Source organism: Scophthalmus maximus, chromosome 19 (assembly GCF_022379125.1).
Source record: "Scophthalmus maximus strain ysfricsl-2021 chromosome 19, ASM2237912v1, whole genome shotgun sequence".
Classification (NCBI taxonomy): domain Eukaryota; kingdom Metazoa; phylum Chordata; class Actinopteri; order Pleuronectiformes; family Scophthalmidae; genus Scophthalmus; species Scophthalmus maximus.
Window position 1 is genome coordinate 17,505,342 of NC_061533.1, and position 24,659 is coordinate 17,530,000.

The following is a 24,659-nucleotide window of genomic DNA, read 5'->3' on the forward strand; positions in this document are numbered from 1 at the left end:
GTGCCCATCTGTTATGCACCTTAGTCTTTCCCCTACATGCATTCAGTATATGGATTTTGACCGCTGCTCCTACATTTTTATTATTTATTTAAAAAAATGAATGAGAGGAAATTGAGCTCCGTTTTATCTAGGGGTGGGAACAGAAACCTGGTATTAAACGGGCCCCGTGGCTAAATTGTGACAGACATGGTATCAATAAGCTCCGACGTTATCGACGCTGCTAACGTTATTGAAATAATTCATGCAATCGTCCATGATGGATCTTCGCTATTCCCAATCCTGAGTCTCCACGTCGGAGCCTGCGCTGTGGGCGGGGGCGTGGCCAGCTCTCACTGAGCCCAGACATTTACCGTTTCGCATGACGATGGCAGAGAGTGAATGACTAGTTGTACTTCACCAAAGTCAATGGAGAAAACCCCCGTTCCCAAAAGTGTAACAAATATTTTGCAAGGAAAGCCTGTAAGATGAGCGATCTGTGGAAACATTTAGTGAAAGTGAAAGTACACAGCAGCGGCAGCTAGTGGGAGGATTCCGTTTTATTCCCATTTCGTTCAATTTTTTCGACTAAAAAGGAAAAAAGAACCAATAAGGGTGCCGCGTGCAATTTTTCCCCCTGCACGCACGCTTCACCTCCGCTGCTTCAATTCCATCCTAGGGGAAACACTGCACCTTCATCATTCAGCTATCAGGTCGCCCTGGATGTGGTATTTTCGGCTTTATTTTAGTTTGAGGGACTTCACTTCAGCATGATCTCGGTCAAGAAAAATCAACTGGCACAAAGCAGTGGCACTATGTATAGTCCTGCAATTCCCTACTTGAAGGGGTGATCAAGCCTTTTAGTATTGCATGCCCATATACTCTAAGGACTTACTCACTTTAAAAACTGTCAAAATAGATGCGTACTGCATCTATCTTGAATTGGTCAAGCATCTTAAAACAGCAGATCCTACATTTCCCACCATGCAGCTCAACTTCATCTCTGCTCAGTCATTCCCTGCCTAATAAACAGCCACGTCTACCGAACTCTACATACAGCACCGAATTGTATCACAGACTTTTAGTTGAAAATTTGTCGTCTCACAGCTCAAACCAGACTACGTTGTCAGTGTGATTTTCTCAGACTTGAAAAAACTCCCTCAGAACAACAGAAGACATTATACAACTGTTTCAGATAGTGAGTAGAAAAAACTGATCTCAGTGTGTGTGTGTGTGTGTGTGTGTGTGTGTGTGTGTGTGTGTGTGTGTGTGTGTGTGTGTGTGTGTGTGTGTGTGTGTGTGTGTGTGTGTGTGTGTGTGTTAGGGTGTGACAAGACACATTGAGGACACAGAGATCCTATGAGATGGTCTGGGAAGCAAGTGGCCACATTCTATTAGCATTGTGGACGCAAATTAATCTTGGGCCACATTGAAGGGACGTCTACTTGACTGACGTCCTCTGACGCGCTACAATTTCATATTCACCGAAAATATTTTTACGCTTTCTCAGTGTTTCCCACAAACTGAATTATTTTATAGCAGATTGACTCAGTCAGCCCCTCCTGGCTGACACACACAAACATGTTGACAACAGACCCATCTGTATCGTCAGATTGACTAAAAACAACATAATTTTGTCTTTGCAAACAGAAATGATATTATGGTTTATTTGCATATAGAACGGGGAGGTGGGCACAGGAGACACGTGTGGAGAAGCATTCTAATGCAAGGTGTGAACTGACGTACTCAGAGCTGCCCACTCGTAATCTGATCACTTGATGAGACTCGTGTGAAAACCAGGTCTGAACGGGGCCTGCGGAGCCTCGCGCAAATTAACTGTACCGACGGAAATCAGACGACTGATGTCCAATAAGCTTCTCCTGCCACTTCCACATGAGAGTGAAAAGGTTGGAGGAGAGTGAGACGTCCAGGCCACATTGGACAGGAAAACAGGCACAGAGGGACCTTGAGCAGGCTGCTGTCAGCGGGCCAGATTAAGTGATACGTGGACCACAGTGAAGTAGCTAACATGGCTAACAGATATGAAGCCAACAGAGTGGCTGAGTGAGGGTGACAGGAGGGCATGTTACTAACACAGGCCACAGTCAAGATGGAGGCCGGCTCCCCCTCTTCCACCCCCTCCCTCCTCAACACGTCTCCTCTCAAAAATGCCCACCAGGCATGGGCCAGCTGCCGAAGAGGAGGTGGAGGGATGCAGAGGGCTGGATGGATTGAGGGATGGAGGTGGAGGTTTGGGTGTGTCGGGGGCGGAGGCGGAGGGTGTGTGTGTGTGTGTGGGGGGGGGGGGGGGGGGGGGGGGGGGGTGTCTGTATCAATCAGTCACAGGCTGACAGCTGACTCCTGTGCTCGCCATGGCCACGGGCAACTGACCAGAACCAGGCCAGAGCTGGCCAGCTGTGTGTGTGTGCACAGAAGTTTGTGTCTCACACAAACGCACACAAATATATACGTCACGGTCTCACCATCTTCCATCGACCACTAGCCATATCCTCGCCGCCCCCCCCCTGTTCACTCTCCCTGCCTCCCCAGCCTGTCCATGACATCTTACAAGTCAATCAATCAGTTTCGGAGAGCTGGCATGAGAGCACTGCATTTATCCAGAGCACACCCTGCCTGTCATACTTGCTGAAGTATTTTTATTTAAACTGACCTTCAAACCAATCCACTTTTCTCCCTCTGTAGCGCCTCAAGTATGTGCAACAACATAAGAGAGTCTTCAGTGAGAAAAGAATGGCAGAGGGAAGGCAGAGAGCAACATCTGGTGCCTTTCAGTTCCACCCTCAGCAGCTTTTACCTGGGCTCCTGGTATCTGAAAACCTCCGTCTCTGGTATGCCCTCAGAAAATAAAACAATTGTTTCATCTGTATCCATTTGTGTGTTTGTGTGTCCGCGTGTGCTTGTGTGTGTGTGTGTGTGTGTGTGTGTGTGTGTGTGTGTGTGTGTGTGAGAGATCCCTAGCTTTCACTCCAAAATATGTTCAGGTGCTCTTTGTAATCTTTGTTTACCAGAGAAACTCCAAGCTTGTTGCTTTGGTGCCTTTTTATTAGTATTGAATTATGCAAAAAAAAGTGTATGTATATATAGATATATATATATATCTATATATATCATGCACCTAGAAGCCACCTTATTGTCCAACTTACTCCCACTTCCATTGACATTCTTAAGCTCCATATGTTTCAGTGTTTATCCTTCGCTCTTTGCTCCAATTACACACACACGCTCACACACTCGCACACACCAACAGAGACACACAGTTGCCCCCCTCCCTTCCTCCCCTAAGCTCTACTTTAAATTTAGGGGGACCCCGTGAGTCTGTCCCCCCCGATCCCCATTCTTCAACAAACTCCCCCCGGCCCCTCCCCATCGTGCTCCCGCAAGCCTCCCCTCCACCACCACCACCCCCTCCGGCTTCTGACAGTACCCCAGCAGGAGAACGCAGCCCTGATGGATGCCACAGATGGGCCTTTCCCTTGGAGCTCCCAGCCTCGGCGCAGTGTGTGCTGGGCAGGGTCAGAAGCCAGGCCTCCCCATGAAATGTATGTTGTAACAGGAAACAAAAGAAGCCCCCCCCCGCACCAAAAGCCACAGCACCCCCTTTAGCCTCTTCTCCTATCCCAAAAAGAGGGGGAGGCTGTGGAGCTAGCCAGGGAGGAGGGGTGCTGGGGGGTTAAAAGTCGGGGAGGGAGGGTCACAGAGTAGAGGGAGCAGCACTTTAAGATGAAAACAAGAGAAGATGTAAGAAGGACATTTTCAGCTGCGGTGTCAGATGGACAACTATGCTCTCTCACACAGGGCTTTGTTTTCGTCTCTTTGTTTGGTGTAATTGTGTCCCTGCCACTGTGTGGGTGCACAGCTTTCACGCCAATGCACAGTGAGTGTATTTTTAACTGGGCTCCTGTGAGCGTGTACGTGTGCACGTATCGTTTGTTGCATTGTGACATACAGTCGTTGTCCTGTTGGAAGTCCACCCACACTCCGCCCAGTCCTCAGCAGTGACATTGTCTGTCAGTTTGCTGAATGGATACACTGAATGACATTGAGAGACAGGCCCTCAAAGTGCCTCTCCTCCAGTCTGAGGGAGAAAAGCCTTTGATGCGTCGGGTATCACTACTAGCAACACTTCACACTCTCCGAGGGAAGATTCTGGATAGACCCTCTCAAGGATGTGACTAATGACATAATTGCTCATTACAAACTGATACTGAGGATTAATAAGATTGATTACAGTAGACGGATGGATACATGTAGATGGACGGATAGATAAATAGATTCTGGGGGACAGTGAAAACTAATAAAGACTTTCGTAATTAATAGAAGGGTCCCGGGTAGGCACATATATATTTTCAATCACAAATCTGAATCATATCATATCAGAATTTTAAACTAAAATAAATGGTGTTAGCTCATTTTACAACATCACTGACGAGTTCCCACATGCACGTCTGAATTAAAAGTAATTTCTGTTGTGTAATATATTACTTACACGTGTGTGTTTTCTGTATTTACTTTGCTTTTGTATACAGTATTTGTGTATGGTAAAAAGGAGTGATGCGTTTTCCTTCATTCGCTTCTGCATTGTCCATTTGCACATTACACAGACGCGTACATACAGTAAATGGACCTCCCCCTTCTTGCTGTATCTCTGTGTGTGTGTGTGTGTGTGTGTGTGTGTGTGTGTGTGTGTGTGTGTGTGTGTGTGTGTGTGTGTGTGTGTGTGTGTGTGTGTGTGTGTGTGTGTGTGTGTGTGTGTGTGTGTGCGCGCTGCATTAGTTTGAGCTAAGCTGATCCTAGTTAGATTCCAGCCTGTTGGAGCTGAGAGTCACACCAGGCAGCACAGCCAGCCTCTGGCTATCCACTAAATTAAAGACCTAATGCACAATCCTTCGTGCAGCCTGACAAACTAATGAAATGGAGAAGTAGGGGCCCCTGGGAGGATTGGGCGGCAGATGAAGACGCCGCCAATGAGGGATTCAACCCAGGAGCAACCTCCCCACCTTGTCTTTTCCATGCACATCTTCCTATCACTCTCTCACTCTCTTCTCTTAGTTTTTCTTTTTCCATCTCTCACCTGCTCTTGCTCTGCAAAGAGCCGAGGGTGTTAACTGCATATTAACTTCATGTCTAAGTTCTGCGGTCGGTGTGTGTGTGTGTGTGTGTGTGTCATTGGATTTTTCAGTGTGTGTACGATTACGTGACTCTGGAGAGATTTGTGGGTGGGGCAGGTTTTTTGGGCCCGTTTGTTTCCACCAAACATGACGGTCCCCACAGAGGACTGAACAGACTTAACCCACTAACCTTGAAAGAGGTGCTTTGTCTATAAATAACTCCCACCAATTAAAGCTGTTTTTCCGAGTCCTCCCCGCTGAGCTTGGCACCTCTGAATCCCCAACGACTCATCTCTGGAGCGGCGCGGCACAGGAGCCACCACCCTGCTAATTAGAGTTGCTATCATTCACCTGCCCCTGTCTTGCTGCTTGGCCCTGCTGCCCCCCCCCCCCCCCCTCTCTCTCTCACACACACATGCACACACACATACACACACACACACCTACTGTACACGCACATGACATATAAATGCAAAAATACCTGTGTTCCCTCGCAGAAAAAAGACAACCATACCACAATATCTTAAGTCGAGGATTACCCCCAAGGAGATGACTCAGTACTTTGCCCACTTGTTCGACACCGGCGTTTTATCAAAACTGCCAACAACGGGGTACACAAAGAAATCTGACTTTAGAAAGAGGTTGCATCACAACCCTCCAGTGCTTTTGGCAAGTTAGAAAAGACCATCGGGGGCGAGGGAGAGTGAGAGAGCGAGAGAGATAGAACACTACAGAGGGAAATGGGCTGCATTATTTTAATTGCCATCGCTATTAATTAGAAGTCCTGGAAATCTGTTGCGGTTTGGGTCTTTTCCCACTCCTTGCCTCCAGTTTGTCGTCCTTATGAAGCTATCTATTAACATCTTAATTGCCGCCTGGTCGGCTGTTTTGTGCTGTTGCAGCCATAGTGAGTCGAACACAGCGTCCCCGACATCCAATTCTGGAGGCTGGCTGTCTAGTTAGCTGGATGACTGGCTGGCTAGCTGACTGAGGGAACTTTTGGGGCCAGCGTGGCGCAATGACCGTCAATTACCACAAAGAGTCTAATATTTGAGATGGAGAAATAGACTAAATCTAAAGGGGACCAAAAAAAAAAGATAAAATACGTCTTGCTTCTTTCATCCCTCAGAATATGTGTTTGTCATTGTCACGGGTGTGAAATTGGTCAGTCAGATGCTGATGATGAAGTGGCTGCAATGTAATGAATTCTATCTAGCCCATAAGTGGTTGACCTAGGGTTGATCAGAGGTTAACACCGCTTCACCCCTAAGACAGCTCCCATTAGCAATTATATTGTGCATTAACAATCACTGTGTGCGGGTTCATGTTAAAGTTTGTGCATAGTCTCTGTGTGTGTGTGTGTGTGTGTGTGTGTGTGTGTGTGTGTGTGTGTGTGTGTGTGTGTGTGTGTGTGTGTGTGTGTGTGTGTGTGCGTGCGTGCGTGTGCTATTTAGTGAGTATGTTATCACTGCATAACTATTCCACAAATATAAAGCTGCCTTTATGATTGAGGCTATGCATGAAATGCGGCTTGTGTGTCACTGACGCCCAGAGACAGACCACAGCCGGGGACTGTCAGTCAAACCCTATCCGTCTATCAGCATCTACTAACCAGCCTGCAGTCGGATGTGTTGTGTTAAATGGCATTTTTACACATTAATGCATTTGATTACACTGAGGGATGGATGGAAGGCTCTGGCAGCTAGACAAGACACTACACACACACACACACACACACACACACACACACACACACACACACACACACACACACACACACACACACACACACACACACACACACACACACACACACACACACACACACACACACACACACACACACACACACACACACACACACACACACACACACACACACACACACACACACACACACACACACACACACTAATAAGCCTTGCTTTGACATTTGAAGTAACATTATTATAGGGCTCATTTGGAGCACAGGAGCCCCAGGCAGGAGTCTCTTTTCATCAGGTAGGCCAGGGCAGCAGCTTGAGACTGGAGGGTCAGGTATGGTAGAAGGAATAAGAGTGTGTGTGTGTGTGGGTGTGTGGGTGTGTGTGTTGGGGTGTCATCAGAGCCTCTGGGTTTGACATTCACAGCACAACAGACAGCAGAGATGGATGCTGGGTAGCATTCCATCTATGCACGCATGACAGAGACCCTCCCTGCACAACAGCCACATTCAATACCAAATGTGACCTTTCAAAAAAAACGGGTCAACTTCTGACTTTCTTTGTTGCCGTTGCAGCCCTGACTCCAAAGTAGAGACAACATCAACGCAACTCGTACATTTCTTTAGTCAGCTGTCCCCCCAGTGGATCTCTTCCCTTTTTGCTCCAACCTGGACACGTCCTGAGAGTGGGAACAGCAGACGGCCTGATTGGATTAGTGCCAAGCTGCACGCTATTACGAACAGATCTAAAAAGTGGCAACATGCTGGGTTGTGGGGATCAGGATCAAGGCAATCACCTCCCTGTCCTTTCATAGTGCATAGCTATTGGTCCGGGGTATAGTTTGTGTGTGTGTTTGTGTGGCCGCGTGCACGCACTTAACAATAATTCATACAGCTACACGTGTGTACCAAATGTGGCTCTCTGAGTGGGTTTTCTTGAGCAGGTGCATGTAGAGTGTGTGTGTGTGTGTGCGTGTGTGTGTGCGTGCGTGCGTGTCTGCGTGCGTGCGTGCGTGTGCGCACAGGTTGGAGGGACTCACAGGGTCAGGAGATGCTGCAGGGCGATGCTGACGGCTGCAGGAAACCAATCAACCTTGTCTGTGTATTCCCCGACCCGTCATTTTCTTAATGACCTGCCCTGACAGGCCTGCTGCAGCCCCGGCCAAACATCCCTGCAACACTCAATGGATGACCAGCCCCCATCAGCAACATGCTAATGACCCAAAGAGAAGCGGAGGGTGGGAGGCAGGAGAGCGGAGAGGAAACAGAAGTCCCTTTTACGCTACTGTATATTGCCATGAGAAGACCCGCCGTAATCCCGCCTTTGTTTGTGTACGCTAAACTATCTGGCATATATCCACCCGTGTGTGTGATTTAAGATCACATGCCAACGCTCTGGAATTAAAGGCGTGACGTGTCACACCACAGCATCACCGTATGTCCCGCTGTTCTGGCTCTTGTTCCGATTTTCTGATCTTAAACACAGACATTCATTCAGCTCTGTGACTGGCATAAACTATGCCTCCCGGCTCCAGGTTCATATTGTTTGTACAGAACGGCAGGTATAACCCTGTACATGTAACTTTAAAATGGTTTTAATTGTATGCTCTACCAGACATATCGCTGCCACCATAAGTTGTCTCGTAGTTCTGTTTTTTTGTACTTTCTGCCCATTATATGCACAACTTTAAATACTTTTGGAGTAAAACCCATCTGTGCTCCATGAGACAGACATCTCTCCATCCATTCCCATGACCAGGCATCTATCCAGTCAACCAGCAAACCAACCATGCTGGTGTTCATTTCTCCACTTTCAATGCCTGTTCTGGGCTGTCTGGTCATTGAGGTCATTGACCTGAAATCTGATAGCAGTCAATGAGCTAACCAAATGAGCCACCTAATATCTGAATCCTGCTGCAAGCACAGACACTCTCAATAATGCTGTGTCCCCGTGTACATTAACAGCATTAACACACAAGAGGAGGAGGAGGAGAAAGGGTGGCTGGAGGGAGAGAGCGAGGGAAGCATAGAGAGGTAGAGGAGGCAAGACTGAGGATGAAAGAAAATAAGAAAACCTTATCTATCATTGAACACTGAGATTTCTTCGTGTTGTACCAGACACAGCTGCATGTGCAATTCATCATCTTTTATTTAGAAGATGTAGGGAGACCCATAAAGCCTAGCAAGATGAAATATGTCTCTGGAATAAATTGTGACTATTCTGTGTTTTCTCTCAGTGATAGAACTGTATTTCAGTCCTCGTCATTATGATGTTGCCAGAATCCCCTGGCAGGCACAGGGAGGTTTGGGACTTTTAAGCCGTTTGTTTCATCTCAGGTATTAACCCCAATTTTATACCTACGCAGTGAGATAATCATGGTTTCAAGCTGTTAGTGTTTTCTTCACTCAACAAATCTGCACACTTTTAATCCCTGGAAACTAATTAAGATTTATATAATTATCATTTTTGCCAGTTAAGTCAGTTTGCGTGTGTGTGTGTGTGTGTGTGTGTGTGTGTGTGTGTGTGTGTGTGTGTGTGTGTGTGTGTGTGTGTGTGTGTGTGTGTGTGTGTGTGTGTGTGTGTGTGTGTGTGTAAACTGAAGGAGAGGGAAAGGGAAACGAGCAGTAGAAGAAGAAACTGGAGGACTGCATGTTGAAGCCCAGCAGCATCTCTGAGAGGAAAGTGAATGAAAGTGTTAGACAAGGCTTCCTTTATGTGTTTTGGGAGGCATCATGCTGCTGCAGTGATTTGGGTGGGCACTGACGGACCACCCTCCTGAAACCCCCCCCACACACACACACACACACACACACACACACACACACACACACACACACACACACACACACACACACACACACACACACACACACACACACACACACACACACACACACACACACACACACACACACACACACACACATTTCTATCTTCGTGAGGACATTCATTGACATAATGCCTTCCCTGGCTCCTTACCCTAACCTGCTCGCCCCGTTTGTTTTAGTTTGAAAACTCCGGGGCGGTGCTGCAGTCTGAACAGGCAAAAACGGAGTCATTTGGAAACAATGACAGAGTCACCAGCATTCACTTCCAGCAGTGAAGGCAAAACATTGCAAATACTTAATTTAAGTTACAGGTCCACCTCGTCATAAGTCCAAGAGAAGAAATCACTGCTCATATTTTTCACCATTGCTGATTCTCGTTCGTAGTATTTTCTGTAACTAAGTAACCAACACCAGAGTAGACAATCCGCCTCCTGTTTACACAGGTACGCACATGCTCAGTGTACGTGAATGATCACGTGATATACGTTTTCAGGTGTTGACATAAACCTAATTCTAACCATAACCCCAAACCAAGTCTTGACCCTTAAACAGCCCTTTGAAGTAGTGAGCACCAGACAAAAAGTCCTCACTCCGTGTCTTGACTCAAAGAGGTCTTCATAAAGATACAAGTACAAGTTCACACAAACACACAGACCCTGTCAGAGACTGGAAATACCTCACATTCCTTCCACTTCACCGACTGCTCTACAGCCAAGCAGAGATAACAAAGGAATGGACATGCATTGAATACCAGTAGGTTTCTCAGTCCTGCAGTGTGGACTGAGAAACCTCTTTTTTTCCTACTGAAACCACTGGACAACATATCTCACCCATCCCATACAGCGATGGGGTGTACTGTACTGAGGTGGGGTGTATTGCACATCTGAACAAGCCACCAGCCTGGCTCACCTGTTAATCCTATTGAAGTGAAACCTCATCCCACTGTCTTAGCAGCGCGTTGGCTTGTCCCCCGTACCTGTGCTCGACTCATACCCGGGCTGACTCCAGTCCTACCACTCTCCCCTGGGATTAGGTTTTCTCTTTCTCCTGGGCTCAAGTTGCCAGCTCATGTATCCTGTATTCCCTGGGTCTCGCTCCTCCTGTTTCACCTCCTTTCTTTTTGCCACGCTCAGGTCATCTATACTATTCACCACGAGTCTTCATCAGGGTGACAAAGAGGGATGGCTAACAGATGCAGTGCCATTCATTCACTTGTATGTTTTGGTCCACTGATGCACAATCAAGATCAAATAGATGATATTGCTTGCACAGGAGACGGCAGATTGATTTCCAGGGCCGGCTCATTATAGCGTAAGGGGATAGCTTCACCGTCAGGTGATGTTCCGGCTGAAGTCTCTCCAAACCCTTTGCCGTGTGTGGTGGCCAGAAAAACAGGGCTGACGGCGGAGGAGCGCATAGCCTGAAGGTGCGCGTCCCATTGAAACTGGCAGGTGGAAATACACTGTGATTCAACCATCACTATCCACTTCCTTACCTCTACAAGACATGTGCAGCCTACCTGGTCACCAATCAAACTGAACTGCAAAGCCCAGTCTACTTATATCTTTGTTCAACATATGTTGGCATTAATTCCCATCCATCCATCAAATCAATTTTGACAAGACACTTTCTAGTGTAAACTGTTAACTCCTACAGGCTCAGCTGCCCTTTCAAGTCTGTAACTGCCAGTGCAGTTAGTGTAACCTGTGTGTGGAATCGAAGGTGTCAATATCTCAGATTTTCTGAAATATCTTAGACCAAGGAGATACCAGTTGAATTTGGTTACAGGTTCACTGGATTCTCTGGGGCTCACTACATTCACCAGGATTTGTAAAGAGATTGAGAAAGACGCAACCATTGAAAAATAATAGAAAAACATTTTAAAGGATAGTATAACCCACTTCTCTGATTCACGCGCGCAAATAATATGAAGTCCTCCTTCAATATGTGTGCTTTGATTGGTTTCCTACCTGCCCCCTTGGACTTGACCAACATCCAGATGTCAGCATCCGGACAAGGTGCACAGGCAGCGGCGATGAATCTCGGGTGGCAGACGAAGCAGTTGGACTGATGGATCATACAGATGTTTGAATTTTCAGTGTCAATGTCCGTCATGTTATACTTGTACTGCATTGCCCTATTGTTATTTTAAGATCTAAACAATACCTATACCTCAACTCATTCATCTTATTTTTTTAATTCATTTTCAGACATACAGTACACATTAGCGACCATCAAAATACACACTCAGTACCACGTGTGTCCTACACAGTAGGAAGTTGCAAGTTAGCTTCAAGGCCGCAATTAGCTAAAGCTACTTACGCAAAGTATTTACTTCATATCACACAAAGACGCCATGTCCTCACTGGGTTTGCTTCACAATAGCATTCAAAGTTCAAAAACACACAATTCAACACTCAGTGTCAACCAGCTAACTCTGGGGGGTTAACTCACCAGGATAATCCACCTGAACAGAGGGTACGAGTTTCCCCCGAACGCAACTTTCCCTTCCACGGCCACAGTGCACTTGTGCAGCCTGCTTGTGGGGCGTTTAGGAACATCTGTAAATTGCAACCACGGGGGGGAAAAACTGTTTATTTCCGTAAAAATGAAGAAATAAGCTGTCTTCATGTTATTTCATGCAAAGTTTGCCGTGGAGAGTTAATGGTAACAAAATATATATTTATGTGTAACAATCAAATATTTCTTTGGAAAAAAAAATATTCAAATAGAATTGTGAAAACAACAATTCAAGTTTTCAGGCACATGACATGACATCATGCAAAGGAAATTAAATATGAAAAAAGATATTGTGTACAATAACAACAATCATTTCAAACCAAGTCAATAAATTCCACAAACAATTTCTTTGTGTGCATGATACTGTCATTTATTCGTGTTATTCATGTCCTCAGAAGATTTGAGGAGACAGACAGAGAGGAGGAGTCACTCGGATGTGCCAAATTTTGGAGATGCATGAATAAATTGGAAGGGGGGTAGCAAAATCGGGTAGGGACCCAGCAGGAGTCCGTGTCCCCCTGGGGGAGGGGTTTCCAGGCGTGGCACACCCTAGGGGCAAGGGGAACAGAGCCACACGGGGTTAACATGATGGTAACACTGGCCGGCATTAGCCTTGCCTCCTCTCATTGCCACGTCCTTGTTGAAATGCCAGACCTTTGAGTAGGGTGGGAGTGGGTTTTTTGGGAGACAGTGGGTGGGTATAGTGTGGTGCTAACGCGGTCTCTTGGTAATCCCACATGGCACAGACAAAGCCCCAGGAAGTGTTTTAGGAGAGCAGTGGCGGCTCTGTGTCATGGCCAGCCAGGGCTAATGTGTCAGCTGGGTGTTTCCCCAAATCCGCCTCGTTGTACGACAGGACAGCCCTCAACCACAGCGGGCTGCTGAAGATGACATATGCTCAAGGCAGAGACTGACTCTGTGTGTTTGTGCAATAAGTAATTTGTCTCACTTCACACACACACACACATGCACGCCTGCATTCCTTTTTCTAGTAAACGGACGCATGTATGAAGGTGTATGTCTGTGTGTAAACATCTGCTTGCCTGGCTGCCTGTCAGCACATGTTTGAGTGTATACATTGCCCGAATATGACTGAGTCTGTGAGTGTGTGTGGACCCCGACTGATGGTGGAGGGAATCTTATTGATGTTGATGCAGTCCAGACATCTTTATTTAAAGCTGATGTGGTTAAAGTAGCCACTAAAGTCACTCTTTCCATGCCTCTGTGCTCTAAGCCAATGTGAAGGGGTTTGCTAAGCGCTCTGCCATGTCTGCGTGCAGGACAAACAGAAGCGTTCCCTGTAGCCCGGCAATTTAATCACAGCTGATTAGAGCCTCACCTATTGCCTTAGGGCAAACAGGTAGTGGGAAGATTGGTATATAAGTATATAAGAATAGAGTACTACTTGTCGGCTCAAAGGCAATAAGTATACAAATATATACTAGTGGTGGCAGTCTGAGTGATGCATAGAGCTGCAGTTTTGGACCAGGGCTACAGAGCATTGCAGTCATCCTGTGGGAAATATACAGAAGGTTGACTCTTGCAGGAGCAGCAGCTTCTTCCCCTGCTTGTCTGCTCCTCTCCTGACAGAGCTGCTGCTCATCGGGCTGCCTCAGGCCTGTTGTGGCTGGATGCTGCCGTCCAAGCCTACATGTCAGTGTGAGACAGGCTCTCCCTGACCTCTCTAGCGCTGGGGGCCTCCCAGCCCCAAGGAGGGGCCCCCCGCTCCATCACATCCCTTCCAATTACTGACATCCTGCCGCCTTTGAACACACAGGAATCATAGTGAAGAATAGCAGAGGTCAGACTGCAGATGGAGAGGGGTGGAAACGGCAGAGTCTAAGTAAGAGAGAAAGAAAGAGAAAAGGGGGGAGAAGAGTGAAAAGCTATTTGTGTCATTGATGCCTCTGTAGCCCCTCCACCAACCCTCCATCTTTTTCAAGGCTTCTGACTGAACCCTAATCAGGAGCAACTGTTTCAACAACAGAGACTGAGGGGCAGTGAGAGTTAAAAATGACCTTCCGATCAGTTAAAAACAGAGAAAACAAAGCACACACATTCCCCTACCCTCCCGAAAAAGGCAAGTTTGGGTCAAACATGTGCAATGTTGGAAAATAAAAGAAAGGCAATATGAGGATTTCCAGTAACATTCACCTGTACAGCCATTAGGCCTCACAGAGATCAAACAAACCTATAACTTTCAAGGAGTTAATTCATATGAGATGACATTTTAAAGAGTAATAGTAGGTCACAGGAGTATAGGGGACATGTACAGTATGCAATTTGGTTATGGGAATGACAAGATACACACAAGCTGTGACTGGTTTCACCATGCAGTATGAATGAATGAGTGACTGTGCTCGGGGAAGTGAATGGGGGTTGCATGTGTGTGGATGTTTGCATGCAGGCTGTGCCATATGAGATTGGTTGGCACGCCTGGCAAGGACCCAGTGCCCTTAAACCCAAATTAGCCTTTCCAAACCCCATATCCCCATGGCACAATGAAAAATCCCACTCATACGTTAAAGCCAACACACTCCCCAATACAAATATAGAAACCCATACACACACACACACACACACACACACACACACACACACACACACGCGCGCGCGCACACACACACACACACACACACACACACACACATACAAAAACACCAATGACCTCACTTTCCCAAACTGTGGTGAACACAGCCAGGCCAGAAATCCCTCTTAGGCCTCCCTTTCAGACTGTAAGTACTGTGCTGCTGAGTAGCCATATCAAGGGTCATTTTGGGGTCAGAGTGGGCTGCTATTAGACTCCAGCAAACTCTGCAAGTCATGCATGCAAAATGTGCATCGCATTTGTGATAATGGCATCATTACATCAAAGTAGTTTTGACATGTTCACTGTAGTGTGGAAAGCAAGTAAAAATAGATTCCCTTTATGAAATAAACCTCACCATTTTTGCTTATTTTTGTATTTTTTCCTACACAAATTAGTTTTCAGTGTGTGTGTGTGTGTGTGTGTGTGTGCGTGTGTGCGTGGGTGCGCGTGAAAGTAGAGTTTAAAGAGTGTTGAAAACTATTAGCCGGCTGCAGAGAGGCACTGTGCAGAGAATGAGTGATGAATTATTGAAGTGGCGCTTTGGTGTGAATGAAGTGTTGAAAATGTCCATTGCCACGGAGCACTCTGACGTTTGTGCACAAGGCTTTCAATGGCATGTGTTACAATTCATGCCTTGGTCCACACAACGACCCTTCCACGCCTATTTCTTTGGAACCCTCAACGAAATGCGGAAGAGTGTTCCCCTCCTTTATGAATCTGCACTTCCCTTTCTTCCTGTCACAACATTTCACTTCATTCTTATACCTTTTTTTCCTCTTCTTCCTTTTCTCACTGTCTGTTTTCTCTCTTCCCCTGCTCTCTTCCATAGGGATCCTCAGAATTTCCTCTTGTTACAGCACATCCAGTGATCAGTCACAGCAATTCCACTCTTTCAAGTCTTCCCTGTTTCAAAGAGCCATTGCCGGTGGGGGAAGAGTGAACAGGAATTTGAACCAATGCTTTTCGACAGCAGGGCCGCTCCTGCATGTTACACCCCAACAGCACCAACGGAGAAGGACGCGAGGGGAGGGGGAAAGAGGGAGGAGGAGGCTCTCAAATACACATCACACATGAAAGTCACCTCACTCCAACCGGGAGAAATCACGGGCCCTGACGGAAAGGTAACAGCCGGCCGCAGGCACTAGGCGAGTTGCTAGGAGACAGGGAAGCACTGTATGGTCGACGGGATGAGCGGGCTGGCTGGTGTATTCACTCAGACGGAGCTCACTGACACGTACAGACACACTGACAACATACAGCTATATGTAAACACAGTGACACATGCAAGGGAACAAGCATATAATAGAAACGCAGAATATATCATGAATGCATGGAATAAGAAATACAGAAAAACATCTTTTTTTGCTCAAAGTTGATGACTAGATTGCATTCCTGACTTTACACCACACAAAGACATTTTTTTATCATATACCGTAATGCTGAGTGGTTCAGCCTTGTGATATGTATGTGGACTTTACTGAAGGTGAATACAAGGTGTTGATCAGCACTGTCCACAGAGATGCATGGGTGCACACATACAGTCAGCCCTCTTTTCAGTAAGGTGTTTTATGGTTGTGGATAATAAGATGCTTGCCTCTCTCCTTGACCTGCTGCTGAACCTGCCATATTTGACAACTACACTAGAGGGATGGGAGATGGCAAGAGCCAAGCAACTATACCTGACTGTGTTCAGTCAACAAGAAAGCTACAGCTCCTGACTCATTCAACCTCTTAATTTCAATCTCTCCCCCTGACCCAGAATTCCTTCCCCTCAATCCGACACGTTAGGTCCTGCGAGGATCGCATCCTGGGGATTAGGCATGACGTTCTGTGTTTCCAATGATTTAGCTCCCTCACTCTGTGGTGAGAGGTGCTCTGTGGAATGAGCCCGCCTGCCCACAGATAGGGCTTTGGGATGCAGCAGGGGGAGGCTAACTGGCCTTATCTAAAGTATTTGGAGGGGAGGACATAGGCGCCTTCTCTTCCATTATATCATTATGTAAACACAAGGCTGTGCCACAGGTTGACAGGCTGTATTTCATAAATCGACAGAGAACAAGCCTCTTGATTAAGGCATGCTTACATCACTGTGAGAAATCAATCTGTTTAATTGGTCTGCTTTTGTCAAATATATTAGCTTAAGACCTGTATGAGACCATTATATTGAAGCTTGTAAATGAATATGCTTTCAGCTGATGCTGTTAAGATTCACTGAGCTTGTTGCGGTGATTTATTGTGCTTACTAAACACGTTTCCCCTCCGTTGACCACACTGTGGCTGACGAAGGAACAAAAGATGAGAGAAAAGGTGTAAGGACCAACGCAACTCATCTTCAAAGTGGTTCATTTCATGATTGCAGTCATAATGATGCAAGATTGAAGAGTGTGGCATTGGGCGAACGGCATATAAAAGGCTTAAAAATGTCAAAAAGTCTACGCTGTAAAAAAGGCTATCACCTGTGTTTGACACATAAATCTTCCTGACCTGTTTTGCATATGGTGGTGACTTTTTTTTCTTCCTTTCGACAAATCAGACTGGGTTTATCTTCCCCGCCACAGTTTTCTCAGTCATGTCAACCATTTTAGCATTCATGGCCAGCCACAGCAAGGCACAATAACAAGTGGTCTATTCAAATTAAATCAGTAATGGCATTGTCCATATTTCAGGCAGGTCATGCGTTTTTATTTATTCAAAGAATGAAGACAGGTCGGTTCCTCTCACAATTATCTCTTTTCATTTAAAGAATGAATGTGCATGTCAGGGCTTCTTTTACTCTCTTTCTTTCTATTCTAAGTTCCCCCCATCCTTGCTGCCCCCGCCATCACTGGGCGACAGTAGAGGTCGTTAGTGGAAGAGGGATGATGCCAAACTTGACTGGAGTCGGGCCTTATCTCTATTCTTTACACTCTCGCTTTTGTTTCAAGGGCTTTGTTTACACACGCCCCATTAATCACCTTCTGCCTTCCCACAATCCCACAGCATTTAAAGTGGGTGCTCGTCCAGGGGGACAATGTGCAGCACAGGTGCCAGTGTAAATCTCTCTTTCTTCTCCTCTTAAGGAAGGAAATGAAGATTCCGAGACCTCTGGTCACCTTCTCCTCTCAGGTTTCTCTATTATCTTTTCTTTACTCTGCCCTTGGCCTTGATCAATATCTCCACATATCTCTACAACTTGGCCCAAGAGAGTTGCGATTACCGGACATTTACACGCTGCACACCTGCGCATGAGTCTATCTGACCCACCAATGCCACCCTACTCCTTCTAATCCAGTCTCGACAGCTGACTGACACTGCCCTCATGTCTTGACAGCCCAGTGTGAGAGTATGCAGACAGGATGTTGTTGAGCAAACATTAATCACACCACAGGAAGTCACGGGCAGAGAGGAAGATCGAGGACAGAGGAGAAACCGCCCATCAATGGCTCCAAGGACTGCAGGGTCACCTCTACAAGACACCTCTCAGTAATCTACTATAAACCCCAGACAGTCCTCCATCTGCCTCACTGTAGGATGGAGGCCACAGCGTGGTCCGCCATGTTCCAAAGTGTCCAAAATTTTGTTCCTTATCCTCTCAGGTATGGGAATAGGAGATACTCAGCCCCTTACATTCATTTCTGCAATGACTTTGATGCTCAGAATATCAGTGAATGTCTGAAAATGGGCGTAAAACAGGAGCCTATGTTATGCCATAATGAGGATAGAACATGTGAAAATGAGTGAATTATTTTTCTGTGCATGCTTCCTTACAGATATATGGATGAATTTGAATATTGTTCTACAAGAGTATATGGGTAGTGCATGTACGGGAGCTCACTGGGAGTGCTTTAATGTATAGCCCCGTTTAATTGCATAGTCAATGCATTCATCATTCAGAATGCAGAGCCTGGCTAAAATGAATTGAATTATCTGGCGGGGAGAACAAAGAGATGTACATTGAGTTTGTGCGTAATTTATTGTTGCAGTGTGTAGCGAGCAGAGAGCATGAGAGGCTGGGAGAATTAGAGGCAGAGAGGGAAGATAGAGAGACCTGTAGGAGGACAAGAGGAAAAGAAGAGAGAAGGGGGAATGAGGGAGGCAGTAACAAAAAGATGGGAGGGAGGATAGAGAGATCTGGGGGAGGAGAGAAGAGAGACAGGGAATGAGAGAGCGAGAGAAATGGGAAGGAGAGAGGAGATAGGGAGGCCATAGAGGAGCGGAGTTGGAAGAGAGAGAGAGAGGAAGGCAGGGAGGATGAGGAAGGAGGGAGATAATAGTGAAGCCCGGAGGAGAAAAAGGAGGGAGAGATGGAGGGAATGAGAGAGGGAGAGAGAGAGAGAGAGAGAGGAGAGGGGCGCTTGTGTGCAGGACCAGAGATAGACCAGAGACAGGCCTGACACCTTCCTCCAGATTCCTGAGGGGATAAAACATAAGCAGTGTGTGTGTGTGTGTGTGTGTGTGTGTGTGTGTGTGTGTGTGTGTGTGTGTGCGCGTGTGTGTGTGTGTGTGTGTGCGTGCGTGCGTGTGCGTGCATGTGTGTGTGTTTGTGTGTGTGCGTGTGTGTGTGTGTATGTCCATTTCTACATGCCTGTACAAGTATGGAATTCGACAACAGAGGTTTGAGGGAGATTTCTTGTGTTGTTATACATGTAAATGTTGAATGAGTGGTCGACCCCTTTCCCAGGGTGAACACCTGGATGTATACACCCCCTACATTAAATCGGCCCTTGTCCAGCGTCTCTCTCACTCAAAACACACACACACACACACACACACACACACACACACATACTGAGACATAGACACACATTTACTCTGCCAAGACTCCATCTCTCTCCGTTGACTGTGAAGTAATTGCAGCGAGTATTGAAGGGAAAGCTTTGAGGAGCCCTTGGTGGTGGAGAGGGGGAGCGGCCTGAGGAAAATCTATTTCCCAATACTATCTAACTGCAGCTTTTCTCCAATGGACTTGCATTCCTGGTACTGGCTGTGTCCCATTGATTCTTTCCCAACATCATCTGAAAATCTATGAGCATAAAGGGCAGCTCCGCAAAGTACAAAGCACATAAGTGCACATCATGTTCTATACGGTTCAAACTCTCACTTTCACCTACTCTCACACTCTTGCTCTATGTTCTTCCTGCTAACTCTTCCCATTATTCTCACCCCCCCCCCCCCCCCCCCCCCAAACTGTGTGTGTATGTGTGGTGGTGGTGGTGGTGGGGGGGGGATAGATCCAGACAGACGAGGGGAGGAGAGGTGGAGGTGAATCGGAGGGAGGGGAGCAGGGGAGAGGCACCAGGGAAAGGCCGTATGGATTATTCTGCACAGGTTGTGACATCTCCTGACAGTGCATTATACAGCAAGGAGCTAAGCAATGCATGTCCACATCCTGTTTCGGCAGAATAACTTACTTCTGGAAACCAAACACAAGACCATATATAAGATTTTGGTTCAAGACTTGCTGATTGCTCTGTACGTAGCTTAAACAACTCTCACTGTATTTCACTGTTTTATTTTCTGCCTTCACATTTCCTGACGAATTACACTTAACACAATGGGTGTCTCTTAAAGCAGATACATGTGTGCTTCCTTTCTGTAAAGATGCTGTGTCTAGACCTAAACCCTTAGACTGTGATCATGGCATTGGTACAACATTCCTTGGACTGATCCATACTGTCCAACACACAACGGCTGGAGTCTGTGCCAAGCAGCTCAGCGCTTAGACTGGGAGTAGAGTACCGAGTTCCTCCCACTGCGAACACTTGCCAAGGACTTAAAATAAGACTGTGAAAAGATACACATAGTACTGCATCGTTTAGAGCAACGGCCGAGCATAACACAACCTTTTGATGACATGGTCTTGAAGCAAATATTCAGTATGAAATAGGAAGAGAGGGGGCGAGGGTGAGGGTTGCATTCAAAATGCAAGGAAAATTGTTGACGCTCAGAAAGCGTTTCAAGGGACTTAAAAAACATTGGTATGTCAATCAGAGGCACAGCTATTGATTGCCTATACCGCGCGCCACCTAATGATGATTATTTCCTGACTGCAGGCTCCCTTTAAGGCATTATAGGGAAAATATAAGGAACACTCAAATATTTATGAGTTACCCTGGTGGTGGAATACCACAGCTATTGTCATATGTACAGTAAACCTTTCATTGACTGTTTCAGGAAGAGTCCCCATCTGATCTGCCCCAGCTTTATTAAAAGGTCGTAGCTTGTTTTTGTGGATTATCTGACCCTTTAAATAAAATGTTTAATTTCCCCCCAAAAAAACGGGAGGGGGGCGGATTAAACACCATTTCCCTGTTTTACAAGGGCTTCTGTGTCGGACTATTTGTTTGCTAAGAACAGGAACTTCCTGGAGTCTCTGCTGGTTGACTGGTAAACTGCTGCCAGCCCATAAATATTCTGGCACATAAACCCCTGTAAAATGGTGTCATTGTCATTTTTTGATTTATGCATTGGTATGGATGAAACTGGTGATCTGTACTGGTGTCGAATGTAAGTATTACATACCACTTAATGGTCACAAGCAGAGGACAAACAGTGTGCACATCATCCTTACACTGGCTTAACACTGTTTGCTGCCCATTACTTAAACCCCCCCCCCAGGGGACATTTCTGCCTCATCACAGAAGGGAAGAGAATGACTTGCACCAAAATACCCAGAGGCCAGAGGTCATTTGATGAACAGAGCGAGATTAAGATGCATGAGCGGTTGGGAGCTCAGTTACTGACGGGTCAGAGTTCGTCAGCAACACAGGTGTCCATGTGTCAGGAGCAGCAGCACAGGTGAGGTCACGTTCCCCCTCTCGACAGGAGGCTTCCTGTGCCACCAGCCTGGGATAAATCAACACTGTATAAGAGTGTATGATTTTTGTGGGTTTGAACATGACAACATTCGTGTCATGAATATGTCAGAATTTGGATATGTGTGTGGTTGCATGTGGTTATGTATCAGCGTGTGTACACAATGTTCCATATCCAGAGGTGTGGCCTCAACTACGAAAAAGTCAAATTAAAAGCACTCCCCTGAGTCACATGTTTTCACTTATGTGTCTTTGAATGCCTTTATACCTTGTTACATGCTCACTGTTGCCACGAGAGCGATCCATTTTTACACCCGTCTGTGAACAAGACTGTGTGATTTAATGAGTTTTGACACACCCAACATGCCTACAAAATAACTATCTCGCCCGATAGAATAGTTACAATGCTTTGCCTCGCACATACTCTAAGCGCCAACAAACAACGTGCGACACGACCAAACTGCCCTGTGGTGAACAAGCAGGCATGGAGCCACAGCTGTGTCCCACGCGATCACGTCGACTTGGGGCCTCAAAGACAACATGTCTGCGTCAAAATAATGACAAAGCAGTGTCATATATGGCTAGGAGCTGAAGTGAGGGGACAGGCTAATCAGGAGCTCTGGTATAGTGACTTAAAGCTGGATGGGCGAGAGAGGGAAGAAGGAGATAAAGAGCAAAATGGAGAGAGGAGGTCAGTGGGCGGACAACCACTGGCCCTGTCAAAAGGGTTTAGTCAGACAACAGAGATCACACAGTACGGTTAGGTTAGCTGTGTTTGGCCCACCGCTTGTGCAGCTTGAAGAAAATCTCCTGCATTTTTTGCTCTAGGAAAGCTGGTGTTTTCAGAGAGGCTTAGACGAGAAGATGAATGGAGAGGAGCGTAAGGGGCCAGCAAGGATGTTGGGTCCAGAGGAAGAATGCAGAGGAAGGATGAGTCCTTTCTAAGAAGATGGGGGACGGCCAGAGCCGGGCGCAAAAAAGAAGATCCTGTTTGCTGTCCCTTGATACAGTATACAGACTAAATAGTCTTTGCAGCAGATTTCAGAGACAGACCCTTGTCTTTGTTCAGCTAATAGGCAGACCACTCTAAATGGGCTGTTTTTCAACCCTCTGACACAAAGACACTTTTTCATGACTCCTCAGTGCCATCGTTTTCCTGCTCCTCTTCCTCAGATATGTGGAACAGAGCACTCTCTGTGTCTTGATGTGTCGCTCCCACAGCACAGAAGCTTTGAGCAAACTCTCTCACACTGCTCGCCATTGCTGGGCTCACATCCCCGGTAAAACTACACTGCACAACAGACACAAGCCAGGAGGCGCCCTCACGGGCTCCCACGGAGTGAATATGTGGACCATTAAATGGCCAAAATGGTCGGTCATAACACCCAATGGATGAAATTAACATTTTACTGCAGCCCATAACGTTTTTGCTCATAAAGAGGGAATCAATAGCAGAAAATGGTGTCCCTGTGACGGCCTTGTATGTATTTGTACCAGTGGTTGCATGAAATGAATCATCATTCTGTACAGTCATGATATACATTTTAATGAGATGTGCTGCCCTTTTCGAAGATGGACTGCACTTGTTGTCAACTGCACTGTATACCTGAGAGTTGTTGTGACTTGACTGCTCTGAACCCTCGGGCTGCTTGGCACCTACCGGAGGTGAACTGAGTTCATTATCTAATAGCAATTCCCACCAGTGGTTTTCAGTTTGTATTCCTGCATGCAAACAGTAAACAGACAAGCCCCCGACAAATACAGGCATAGAAAAACCACAAATTACGTACATCTATGTATTTTCTCCCCCCATATCCAGCTGTAGTCCAAGTAGGATTAGATCACGGCTGTCAAGAAGGATTTACCAATCCATGTTGGGGTTTTTTTTTCTATTTCAACTTGGGATTTGTGTGGATTTCATGGTCCCCAGAGTCATAAAAACATGCTCCATGTATAATGAAGCATGAAAATATTCTGCACGTGTAAAAACCATAAACTCACCAAAAGTCAAGTTACAAGGGATTCCACTGACAGCAGCTTCCTCCACTGAATTTCCACTTTGATTAACAGTTGTTTCATCCAGAATGAATTCCCGAATCTTGGAATATATTCTTGTCCGTTATTTTTCTAGGGTGATTCAGTTAATTTAGGATTATTGCCGAATGAAAAACTCTGCAGAGATTATCATTGCTGCTATTCACACCGTGCTGTATAATTTCCTTGACCATCTATGTGCCGTCTCCATGAGTTTGGAGTCAAATGTCACAAAGGCTGTCTGTGGACTTTGATAGATCAATCTCACTCCCACCAGCCATCCCCGGGGCTTTCATCTTCTTATCTCTGACCACTGCCTGTCTGCCTGACCGCCTCACTCATTCACACTCGGAGGCTCACCGCACAGCCCTGCAGCTCTCGCTCCAAGAACACCCTCCACACATACCGCACTCAATGACCACAACTACTAGTGGAGGCGGGTTTGAGAGTGAAACGTCTCCCCCTCCCATCTTCACACTCTTTGTGTGCAACCTATGTGCTATTAAGACATACGCGTAAGCTTGCCTCATTAACCTACTGCTCGCTGCGGTTGTTGCGCCTCCCTCAAGCCCATTCATGTCCATAACAAGTCATACACGAATCAGCAATTTGTCATCACTTTTGCGGAAACGGGGTTGATGCCATGCTCTCGGGCCTTCAGGGCACATCCATTATGTGAGGCATCTTTATGACTTAAATAAAAACGTGTTAAGTTCTCAGGATGTTTGTCTCATCTCTTGCACGTTGCTTTGAGTTTACCCAAAACTTTATATTGTTACTGCTCCCTCTGTGACCCAGTTACTAAATACGACATTCAACAAACCCACCCCATCTTTCTCCCTTTTTATAGAAATTCTCATATAGACTTATTTACATATCCTACAGAAGCATATTCTAAATGTGACTGCTGCTGCTGGAGGCTTTCCCGCCCTCTCCAGAGGGTCTTTTCAGCCCCGGGGCTGCTGGAGTGATGGGATTAGAGGAGGCCTGGAGCGTGTCCACGTCTAGAGCCGAGCGCGACCATGCTCCTACGACCCACCAACCTCAATGCTATTGTCCTGCTTCCCAGCGACCCACTCCAGGTG

General features: G+C 46.4%; 1 protein-coding gene across 8 annotated transcripts in view; it reads right to left on the reverse strand.

The window, feature by feature from the left end:
• Positions 1-24,659, reverse strand: part of LOC118314520 — a 206,912-nt gene that overhangs the window by 179,208 nt on the left and 3,045 nt on the right. For all 8 annotated transcript variants that reach the window (XR_007030191.1, XR_007030193.1, XR_007030192.1 and 5 more), the window contains exons 2-3: positions 12,091-12,197; positions 11,607-11,703 (exon numbers count right to left, since the gene is read on the reverse strand). Coding sequence is in view for 3 of the 8 variants with exons in the window: in XM_047329319.1 (XP_047185275.1) it covers positions 11,607-11,703; positions 12,091-12,197 (204 nt within the window). In the remaining 5 variants the exon portion in view is untranslated. The remainder of the gene's footprint in view (positions 1-11,606; positions 11,704-12,090; positions 12,198-24,659) is intronic.